Raw genomic sequence first — 12051 nt, forward strand, 5'->3', positions numbered from 1 at the left:
AGGCAGATATGACTGAAAACCTTCAACTGTATCAGTCTGATTGTAATCATTTGACTTAGGAGGCAGTGCAGCTATATAATATCAAATATAACATCAACATTCTGTACTTAAAGACTGCACTCTTTTTGGTGAAAAATCATTAATTGCGTCAGAAGCTTGTGGAAAACAGGTAGGTGTATTGGGGAGAAATAGACTTTAAAAACAAATACAGCGGGACCCTCAGGGAAACTCTGGATCTGGAAAGTAAATTAACCGCACTGAAAGGAGCCCTTTCAGTAGGGAAAATCCACCATCAGACACACTGTTCAATATGATCAATCAATGATGTTCACCAAATATGTACCTTCAAACTTCTTCTAAATATCCCGATTTTATATCATAAATACATTTGCTTGGGAAAGGAAAAATATGCAACATTGGCTCAGAAAAGCAAAACCCATCAAGTACAGTAACTGTGTAAATGTGAAACATGCCATTTGGTAAAAGAGAACAAATTTACTCTGCATATGTTCTCTATATAACTCAAGGTGAAAGAATACATTGTCAAAGCTTGTCTGGGATGTTTCTCCACTTCCCTCCGAAGAATTAGGTCAAGGCCACAGAAATAATCATCTGTGTTTACAGATTGCATTTTCTCCAAGTTTGCTCTTTTTACTGACAAAAAACAAAAAACAGGATGGATGGTTGCAGTGGTTTCTGACTAAATGCATGTACAAGGAAAACAAACATTATCAGACATCTTGATAAGGCCGCTTGCTTGCTGGTGCTGCAGTACAAGCTAATGAAGCATGCATGACCATGACAATATGAAGCTGTATAAGCTGTGACAAGCGTACTTCAGCGGTATAAACCAGAGCAATGGAACATCTCATGTTGCATGTCTATGGAGCCTGAAGCGTCCCATCGACATCAGAGATGATAGACCTCATTATGATCTATTAGTAAATTTAAAGAAAGAAAAAGCCAATAACACAATGACAAATGTTTTAAAAACAAAGAAACGTGACTATATACACAGTAGAAAGTGCATAACTAAAACAATTCAAGGTGAAAAAAACTTACAGGATTGTATGCTGAGGGCTTTCAGTTTACTTTTAATTTTATGAAGTAAGTTTTCTGAATATGTCCACAATAATGTCCATCTGTTGAATATGTGTCCCATAGCACTACAACATGCAGATGTGGCAGTAAATCAGCAAAAAATAATCACTGTGTTTCATGAAGTTCGTTCTCTGAAGTGCTGAAGTCTTCTTGAATAGTACTACATACCATCCACTGCTTTACATAGTTAGAATTTGAGCTTTTGTGCTCACAAAATAAATCAGAGTCTATCTGCTCTGCTATGTTTGAGTCTGAGGCTCCTGGGCTGCTGCACTCTCCAAAACCACTGTCAATGGTGTCCAAGTCTACATGAGGATACCCGTCTTCCGACTGCTCGTTTGAGGCGAATGAGTCAAGAGATACCCTCTCTGGTTCATTAAGCTGGACACGTGGCTGAAAGTTTATATTTTCCACTGATAAATCAATAGATATTTGGTTTTCATGATGTGGTAATACCCCACTTTCTCTATTCAACCTGGACATCTGAGGTTCCTGTAAATCATAGCCAGCATGTTCTCTGTTGTCTTCTCCAAATGAACCAAAGATTTCTCCATCTTGGTAACCTCTGAGGGTGTTAACAGAGCTCTGTGACACGACTTCCTCCTCAAACTCTTCTTCTCCAGACAGGGTCACAGTATGGATAGAGATATGTCCGGTGGAGTGACTGGTGCCCTGTGAACTGCCACCATCCTGGAAGAACAGCAGCGAGTTGCTGTGAGGCTGCAGCATATGGAGGAAATTGCCATCTTGTTTCATCTCATTGTCCTCCTTGTAGCTTTGTCTCTCATTCTTCCATTGGAGGACATCGTGCTGCTTCTCACTTTTCATCTGACCTTCTGTGTTGATCCTTAGGTAATCATACTCACTGAATGCAGGCTTCACCCACTCCTACAACACAGAAAATGGAAGACATTAATTTGGAGTACTGGCCTAAATACATACACACTGGCATATGAATGTATAAATAAATAGTTGCTTTCTTGCAGAGAGTTCGGTAAAAAGATTGAAAACACTCTTATATTTGTACAGTAAATATGAAGCAAGGGGAAACTGTTTAGTTTTAGCATACAACTCCTTGTCACTTTTACACTTCCCTTTAAGTATGGATTAAGAAGAAACATGTTTATTTGTGAGATTTAGTGTGCTAGCACGCACATTGTTTCACCTTTGGACAGACTGTTTCCTCCTGCTTCCTAAGATAAGCTAAGCGGCTGCTGACTGTAGACTCACTTTTGAAGGCATTTATCTTTCCATCTAATTCTAGTCAAGAAAGCATAATGAAAGGAGCTCATTTTTATATTTTGTGCTTAATTAAGAAACATAGCTGTAGGTACTGAGTAATTGGGAGTTTTACTTTGATGCACTTTTAATGTATGAAATTTACATGGCTTTATTAAACCATGTTACTAAGATATAAAGCTTCTGTAGCTTCTATAGACTTCAGCAAGATGCCCAGATAAGCATGAATCAGTTTCTTCATGCAAAGGTCACCACATCCTGCGGTACAGAGGCACACTGACTACTCTGATCCGCTCAGAAAACGCAAACAGTCTGCACCACAAAAGTAAGATAGCACACTCAAACTAGAATCCTGAAGATGTGATGTACAAAAAATGAAATAGCAGAGGAACTCTCTTTGAACAGTAGCAAGGATTTGCACCTGTCAAAATGCTCTACACACTACAGACGTGTTGTTCCACTCTCACACTTTCACCTACTACTAAACAATATCTAGGATGCTGTTGCATACATGTGAATTATGATATAAAATTAAAATATGTTTTATGAATGTAATGTGAAAGTGCAATATCCACATGCTGTGTATAAGAATGTAAATATGAAACGAAATATAAAGTATCATAAAAATAACTCTCTATAATGGGGGACTGGTGGCAAATTTAATGTAAATTGAGTTGTGGAGTATTTAGGAATAAATCTCAATCTGTCATAAACACATGCAAACTGTATTATGACAGAGATTTTGTCAAAATACAGATGCTATTGCAGACAGAGGCTCAGCATTTTTACCATCTGCCTAAACTAAACTCCTTTGGAGTAGATTGTAGATTATTGTCAACATATTTTATTGCCTCCTTTTGTGTTTGTGTGTTTTTATGCCTGTAAGGAAGCTTAACTCACCCCTCGAGAGTATTTTAAATATAAATTATAACACAAAATGTTTCTCTTTCGGCCAAGTTTAGCACCTTTGGAATAGTGAAGAAAAGTACAACAAAGCAGTGCTAAATAAAGAACTTTTCTGTGTCACATTCTCTCTAGTACTTCCGCTCTTGTTATTTGCTACATTAGCGCACTCTGCTGTCAAACATTTGTAACTGCATATAAGGAGGAACAGTAACAAAATCAAATATTTTTTGGCAGAATACCCCAATACAGTAAATGTGATGATGTTGTAATTGATTATTGATTTATTACCAGACAATATCTACACTCTTGACAATACTGATATTATAGTGATAAAGTATATAAGCCAACAACACTCAAACCTATGGCTGAAGATGGTGAAAATAAGTTTTGTTTTGTTCTGAAACCCAAAAACCATGATCTTATTTCCTGGGTTTCAGCTGCTTAACAGCAGTTCTTTATTGGACAAATGACAAGCAGATGCTCAGTCATTTTAAAGTTCTTTAGCATTATTGTGTAGCATACAAATGTTTAGGTAATTTTAGATATTTGGATGGGTTTCATGTTTCTTTTGTTTTTTTTATATATTAGAGGGAGTATATTTCTCATCTCTGGGTGTCAAGAGACAGAAAGAATGATTTACATTAGGGGAAAATAAAAAAAGGTTATGGAAAATATAATCACAGAAACATCAGTAAGAGAATAAAAAATGTAAACCACATTATTCTCACTTTGTACCCCTATAAAGTGAAAAAAACAAGTCTGACAAAATGACACATCAAAGATCTGAAATAGATGTACCAGGGTTATTTTCCACTGGGGTGGAACAGGTTGGGCTGTCATACAAATATCTACCCACAGCATGTCAGACAGATGAAAAACAAAAGCCTCTTGAAGCCCCTGCGCACTGAGTCATTTATAGCACGAAGGCCCTTAAATGTTAGGTCAAGGGAAAGTCCCATCAAGCAGGTTGCAGATGTGCTGAAAGTCCCCTCTTGGGCTACACCTGGTGGAGTAGTTTGGAAATGACAAACCCAATGAGTGGAGGGTGTTTTGCTTTCTCTTACCTTGAAGTTCCCTCCATAGTTGTGGTAGAGGGGCTTGAAAAACTCATTTGGTGTGGGGACGTATGTGATAACCTGGAGTTTTTTCTGCAAATACCTGAAACAAATGTGAAATTATTTTAGAAAAATAACTTTAATTTATAAAAATGTATAATTCATCTGTGTTGTGTCACGTTTGATTTCGTTTTCGGTACGTGACTTCGAGCAGAAGTAGAGTCGTGACCAAGTGCAACAGCTTTCTACCTCAAAACCAGTGGTGCTGCACAAAATGTTCTTCAAAGTCAAAGTCAAAAGTCAAAGTCTAATCTTAGTGTTGACTCAGAATAGAAAATGCCTTATTAAAAGGTACAGTGTATGAATCTCTTTTACATTAACACACATTTTACTGTAAATATCTTTAACAGAATGTTCTTAAATTGATCAGCTGTCACATCACATCACATTGTGCAATTCTTGTGTATTTTATATTTAGAACACTTAAGCAGAAAGTAATTGAGGTCAAAACTGTCTACGTCATGCCCCTCATGTGGCAATTATTTTACACTAATTTTTCTACACTGGCAAGAGAGTTTTGAGTGTTAATTGAGATTATCAGTAAATCAGAAATATACACTCAGTTTATGAGGTTTATAACGTACAACTAGCTAAAACTAGTGCAGTCTAAAACAATGTTGATGTGAACTTGAAGGATGCTAATCAGGGACTATTTCATATAAGGTAAAGAATTTGGAGGTAAATCAAATTTACCTGAAAAAGTGTATGTCAATGATAATAATGATATTTTTTATGGTAACCTGACCATGGCAAACAACAACAAGGTGGCTAGTGTTGTTAAAACAGCAGGGAGATTTTAGTTTGCCAGCAAAAATAATAATTAGGTGCTCTGTATAATATTGGTTTGTCTGTTTATAATGAAACTGAACATCTTCTCTGCTCTGTCTTTGAGATACTCCCCACTGTAGACCACCTCTGGTGAACAAAAAGATAAGTAAGGGATCCTTTTAAACACAATCAATGTAACAAACACAACAGTAGTAACATATTGTCATGCATGATTTCAGTTACATAAGTTCACTTTTATTGCTGTATTGCTGATTATTTGTGACGCATGCCATACTTATTATTTTTAATAGTGAGACCAAGAAGAATTTAATGGTCTGTATATTCTATTGTATTCGAGAGCGCTGCAATAAACCCTAATTTCATGAAGATTACGATGTTCAGTTTTTGCTAAAGCTGTTTCAGAGAGGTGTTGATTCAACATTATGATCATTTAGGAGGCTACACTTTATGGTATTGTTGAACTGAGAGGTGTTTCTAATAATGTGTCCACCCTCATTAAAGCAGGGGACAAAATATGGGAAAACACCTGCAATAACACAATAAAATTCCACAGCACTACGAACTGCAGCCTCCAAAATAGTCAGAAAGTTGACACACCATTATAACCTTCGTGACGGCAGGATTAGTTTAACTCTGTGTAGCTACCTACAGATGTCTGTGCAGCATACGCAGACTACTACTAATGAGATTCATTGCAAAGAGCTTATGTAAGCAGCTCGTTGAACCAAAACCAAAGTTGAAATCACTATAGCTCAAAGATGATGTCATCTAATATTGCCTAAACTGGGTAGACACAAACAGAAATACTTCATTCCAGTTCAAGTACAAGTACATTTACTTTTCTGAGCTTGTCTTTTTTTCCCATTGTAACTCTGTGCTCTTAATAAGTGGGGTGTTCTCGGTTGTTTGACACTGATGCTCTGCATGACTTCCTATGTCTGCTAGCCATTTCAGTGCAATGTGTCGCTGCACGTACAGCACAGCAGTGGTTTCTCTACATGTGGGAGGTGATGCCAGGAAAGTGTAGATTGAAGCTTTGCTAATCACTTACTGGAAGACAATGTGATGCTGACCTTAAGACTTAATCTGCTTTCACTTTGCTAAGTCATTTTTCTGTGCAGTGGATGCAGATTCAGTTATGTGTAAATTCAAACGGGTTTGCATAATTCATGTCTATAGTCTATAGTAATTGTTGGTTCAGTCCAAATATATTCTTTTTTTTTGGAACATCGACAGATGAGTTGAAGTTGTGTGGTAAATGGTATGAGGTGGCAAACCCCGCCATATTTTGGTAATTATAGAAATGTGGACCAGTGAGAATTTTAGGTTCAGCTGGCAACTCAGCACCAATGGCAACAAGGTTCAAGCTGATCCCACTGGAGCCACACATGCTTTAAAAAAGGAATGGAGGTAAATTCTCAAACTTGAAAAAAATGAAAGTAACTCCAGTGTTTACAGTACTCACGGTATTTGTGAAAAACACAGCAACAGGAGAAAAAGGACAACAACGATGGGTAGGAGGAAGTACCACCAATATTTATCAGTTCCTGTAAAAGAAACATAATATATAAAATACGTACTGGCTAAACTTATCGATAAACAAACTTCACACTTCCTGTTTCTGAAACATGGATCAGTGCAGAAAGACACACTTGATTCAGCATGAGACAAAAGTTGATTACATCCTGGTTTCAGGCTGGAAGGTACAATGCTCTTCTACCTTCAATCTCTGATTAAGTACCTGTAGTCCTCCATTGTGCAGCGGAACTCCACTCGCTCCATGGACCTTCATAGAGAACCCCAGGACACATTCTGGCCTTAACATCCACAGTATAGTTGTCATTTGGTTGCAGCTTCTTATGGTCAACGAGAACGTACTGCTCTTCTCCCACTGAAAAAGAGTGAACTGAATCCTGTAAGAAAGGAATAAAAAACAAAACAGCTTTACATGGGAGTCATCACTAGAGACAGTAATATACTGCAACAGCTCAAGTCCATTTTCAGTTTTTATTTTGGTGTTCTTGCTCCCATATTACCTTCGACAAGTCTTTGCTTTCTCTTAGGCGCACTGTGTATGTGAGACAGTTTTGGTTGTTGTCATGGTCCCAAGTGATGTTGTAGAACTCTAGAGTGTTTGTCACTTGAACATTTAGAGGAGGTAGAGGTTTCACTGTGAAAGTAAAGTCCCAAGGGGACCAGGGGAATATTATTAAATTGAAAATGTGTGTATGCCAAAAATTCACCACAACTGACAGTTGAACATAATTTTTAGCTTTTTTTCTTAATCTGGAGGGTAAAGCAGGTGGGTGTTTGCTGCCAAACGACAATCTGGGTATGCTGGGAAAGTTGCCAGTATTACTCTTGTCATTTCTGGTTTATAGTAACTCATTTAGACTATTGGTAAGAGGTGGGTATATTCAACAAGAAGGAACATGTCTAAAATGTGAAAAACAAAATACTGGAAGAATGAAGAGAAATTGACATTAAAACTTTCTTTAATTACTTTCTTTAAACATCTTTCACCCACATATTTTGCCACTAAGCATGTCATATGTAATGTAACTGCCGTGTTCATTTCAGTAATTCCAGAGGAATACTGAAATGTCAAGTCAAATAACTTACCAACATCACTCAGGTCCCAACTAGATGACTCATTGGCATTCATTATCACTTGATCAGCTTGACTGGCTGATGAAGTACATGTGGTTCCAATGCTTGCAACTTCATAAAAGTCTTCTGGATACATGACGCACCAGGATTGAGGAGGCTTGACTTCACAGCTGCCATTAACCACAACTTCTCCATCACTACAACAGATAAACAGTGTGTTTTAGTTTAGTAAGTTCTGTGACATCAGTCAACATCTCAGCTCTAAAAGTTGTAGTTTTGTAGTACAAGATTGATTTAAAGCAGAACTGCAGTGCAGGTATATAAAAAGCTCAAATTTACATCAGTCAGGTCTATTTAGAGCAAAAATACATTGGAGAGACATAAGCAAAGCCTAGAGTTGTTTACCTGCCTACTTGTTTCATACAAACAATTATGTGACGGTAATGCTTCCTGTTAGTGTGTTTCACTTAAGTCTCTTTCCTCGTATTCAGCTGCTAATAGTTTCTTATTGGAGCCCGGGCAATAACTTAACTAGCTGCAACTAAGGATGTTTTTTCATGATTGATTAATCTACCAACTGTTTGTCTCAATTAATTGAATTATTCTTTTGTCAAAAAACAAATAATCAATCAATAGTGAACAAACAAAATTCCCCACAACCCAAGGTGATGTATTCAAATTGATTGTTATTCTGATTAACGGTTCAAAACCCAAACATATATTTGTTGATGTGATACTTTTATGTTAAAAAAACAATTAACACAATATATTGTAGCCCATTGTTATAAACCAAACATCAATATCGGTCTCTAATATTTAGCATCAGTTGGGCTCTACTGCTTACATGTATGACAATAAAAAATTACATAAATCTCACATTATCGGATCAGTGAATGTGAATGTTAATATTGAAAACATTTTGGCAAAGGTGCAATAAAGTGCAGTGAGTCAAATATCTAATCAGCAAGTGTTTCCATTAGATCAGACCATTAGAGTTGTTCCAAAGCAACTGCTATGATACAAGAGTTACCCATAAGTTGCTCACAAGTCAATTACAACTAACGACATAGGATCTTGCTAATATTACTGTTATTATTATTATAATTACTAAGAATTACCCTAATTGGTGATCCTTGTCATTATTATTTAGTGGTTAAAATCAACAGCAAGCTCCCAGGCTACCATTTGGATTGAAGCTAGTGGTATGATGAAGTCGTGTATTGTATAATGCACCAACATAAAGCATATTCATTAACAGTCCCACTCAAGACAACTTGTACCTGCATGTCACTTCGATGGTGACAGGATATGTCGGCACAGAGCCTGAGCAGGAACAGTTCAGTGAAACATCGTAGTCCGTCGAGCAGATGACATTGCAAAAAGGCGTGACTGCAGCACAAAAGAGAAGTGCAGTCAGATATACAAGGTATAAAATGTAATATTCATGCTCTATGAATGTCTAACCCTTTAAATTTTTTGTTTACCAAGGAAATCACACTGAAATAAAGAAAAATATTTTCAAAAGAAACTTAGACACAACAATGTACATAAGTGAAATAGTCGGCTAAATACTAAATAGAGTACATTATTCATCATTCAATTCATACCAGTCAAAGTGAAAGACATTGATCAGATAAGCTAGATGAGCCAACTTACCATCGTGAACAAACAAAGTGAGGCCCCACAGCAACAATAAGAATGCAGGCTTCAGAGCCATGGGGACGACCCACTATTACCAGCCACTGGGTAGACCGGAGGAAACACAGCAGCTGAAACTAAATATAGATATAATCGTTAGAAATGTTTTTTGTGGTAAAAAAAAAGAAGAGAAAAAGTATTTAAAGAACCAAAAACAAGATTAAGCCTAAGGTTCCATCTCTGATGTGGTAAACAACATCATTAGCTTTACCACCAATAAATACATACATTGATAAGGAGCTTCTACACACTTAGGTGTCAGAATTAAAAAGTAATTAACAGATTCTCTCAAACCAGCTCAAAACATAACATCACTTATCAACATTTTCTCTACTCCGTCTTACCCTTTTTAAATTCAAAATGCAGCCACTTGATCAGTCAACGAGCTAACAGAGTCCCCAACGCGGTGATGCCTGTGTGAGAATGTTGAGTGGAACAATGTTCATGACATGTTCAGAGCGAAAGCGTCATCATCATCAGTGGCGTGACTAGGATGTGGTTTCAAACCCTTTGAGTGGTGTCTGTGTGGTGCCTTCCCACCACATCCACACTGCTGCTATGAATATGCAATTGCTACCCAGAGAAAAAAAAGTCAACAGGAAACTGAAAATGATCTTTCTAATTCTAATATCGTCATTATATGTTTAACACGTAAAGGAAGGAAGACAAATAATTATAGATTCTATTGAAATGACAGAAATTTACAGAGATATTTATTAACTTTGAGCTTGTTCCGCAAACATGTGTTATACTGTCACAAAATGTATTAATTCTTACTAAACACCTCCTTGCTCATATCACTTACATCATTTACTCAAAATTTGCCTAATACATGTTTCAGTACTGAGATGATTCTACACATTGACACCACAGATGGTTTTTGATACCTTTCAAAAGACCCTTATCATACACCTACATGTCTACAATAACAATTTATCTGGGGTTTTCAGTGGTTTCCAACAGAATGCGTCTTTCTTGAAGCTAAATGAGTCATAGTGCTGCTGTGGAGCCCCTCAGAGCTAATTTTTAACGATCTCTAAATATTATTAAATCAGAGCACTGTGAGCTGTATGTACACATTCTGTGCTTGAAGTTTAACCATAAGAATCACGATGGATGTGTATATTATGTGGCATCTAAATTATATTACAATAAAACAACAGTTTATTTTTTTTTAAATGGGTGGGCCTTTGTGGTATTCAAATCCCCAAGTAGGTGTGCAGACGCATCTCTTTTAATGTCATTGTACCGCTATTAGTCAAAGCTAAATGTCGTTCTATCACACAGAACTTCAGCACCTGGACTAGTTTAGTGGTATATGAACAAAGCAAGGGTTGGACGATATATCCTTTGTGACCGATAGGTCGACCAATAGAAAATGAATTGGTAACTATTTAGATAATTGTTTACTGTGAGTAGCTGTACAAGCAACAATGTCAAACATTTGACAGTTGCAGCTTCTCAAAGGAAGAACTGACTGCTTTTCCTCGTCACATTATATTAAATAAAATATGTTTGGTTTTTGGACTGTTGCTTGGAGAAAACAAGACACTTGTTGATTTGTTTAACCTTTTTTCATTGGCATTTTGCACTGTTTCAACAAGGAATTGATTAATTAAAATAATATGCAGATTATTGGCAGTTGCAGTCCTGGCTGATAGTTAGATTAAAGGAGGAGATACATTTCCCCATAAGGATTAAGTATAAGTTAATGTAATACTATAGTACTGCATTACCTTGTAAGATGCTGACGCAGCTGCGTCTGTCTGCTGTTGCTATGTCATTATAGACATAGATAACATTATGAGCACTGACTGGTGATGTGAATAACACTGATTATCTCATTATCATGGCGCCTATCAGTGGGTGGGGTATATTAGGCAGCAAGTGAACATTTTGTCCTCAAGTTGATGAAAATGGGCAGTGTGAGGATTTGAGTGACTTTGACAAGGGACAAATTGCGATGGCTAGACGGCTGGGTCAGAGCATCTCCAAAACTGCAGCTCTTGTGGTGTGTTCCCGGTCTGCAGTGGTCAGTACCTATCAAAAGGGGTCCAAGGAAGGAAAAGCACTGAACCGGAGACAGGGTCATGGGTGGCCAAGGCTCACTGATGCACATGGGGAGCAGAAGGCTGTGGTCTGATCTAACAGACAAGCTACTGTAGCTCAAAGTACTAAAAAAAAAGTTAATGTTGGTTCTGATAGAAAGGTGACAGAACTCACAGTGCATCACAGTTTGTTGTATATGGGGCTACATTATGGCTGACAGCATACAGCCAGTGGACAAAATGCAGCTGCTCTGTCATGTACAAACACTTATGATGTCACTAGAGGTCACTGTAGATAAGGTTTAACATAAACCTGCAGCAGCTGACCTTCTCAATTATTTTGTTTCTCTTCTGCCAACTATAGACTAGACTGAAAATGCATTTACTTAACTTAATCTAGTTCTTTTATCATAGCTATTTTTTTTACTTTTATCCTAACTACCACATACAGTAGAAAACATGGTTTGTGAACAATGTGCACAAAGTGCAAACATTGAGTGCACTGAGTTTTCTGGTCAAAGTAGTCTCACTCTTGTTTCCAAGAG

The 12051-nt window shown here is 37.1% G+C and overlaps 1 protein-coding gene across 1 annotated transcript; it reads right to left on the reverse strand.

Annotated features, from left to right (window-relative positions):
* Positions 1-426: 426 nt before the first annotated feature.
* il21r.1 (interleukin 21 receptor, tandem duplicate 1) lies at positions 427-9948 on the reverse strand. The gene is made up of 9 exons (XM_035672541.1): positions 9803-9948; positions 9417-9535; positions 9041-9149; positions 7773-7957; positions 7187-7320; positions 6892-7063; positions 6616-6697; positions 4311-4404; positions 427-1989 (listed from the first exon to the last, which is right to left on the reverse strand). Exons 2-9 carry the CDS (start codon positions 9475-9477, stop codon positions 1207-1209), a joined length of 1620 nt encoding a protein of 539 aa, XP_035528434.1. The 5' UTR covers positions 9478-9535; positions 9803-9948; the 3' UTR covers positions 427-1206.
* Positions 9949-12051: the final 2103 nt, after the last annotated feature.

Source organism: Morone saxatilis, unplaced genomic scaffold (genome assembly GCF_004916995.1).
Source record: "Morone saxatilis isolate NCDOM2014 unplaced genomic scaffold, NCSU_SB_2.0 Contig24, whole genome shotgun sequence".
Lineage (NCBI taxonomy): Eukaryota > Metazoa > Chordata > Actinopteri > Moronidae > Morone > Morone saxatilis.

Excerpts from the sequence above, each read along its gene's own strand:
- il21r.1 (XM_035672541.1), bottom strand. The coding sequence starts at position 9,477 with ATGGCTCTGAAGCCTGCATTCTTATTGTTGCTGTGGGGCCTCACTTTG. Across the intron at positions 7,321-7,772 it reads TTGGGACCTGAGTGATGTTG|TGAAACCTCTACCTCCTCTA; the intron begins GTAAGTTATTTG and ends TTACTTTCACAG. Across the intron at positions 7,064-7,186 it reads AAAGCAAAGACTTGTCGAAG|GATTCAGTTCACTCTTTTTC; the intron begins GTAATATGGGAG and ends CCTTTCTTACAG.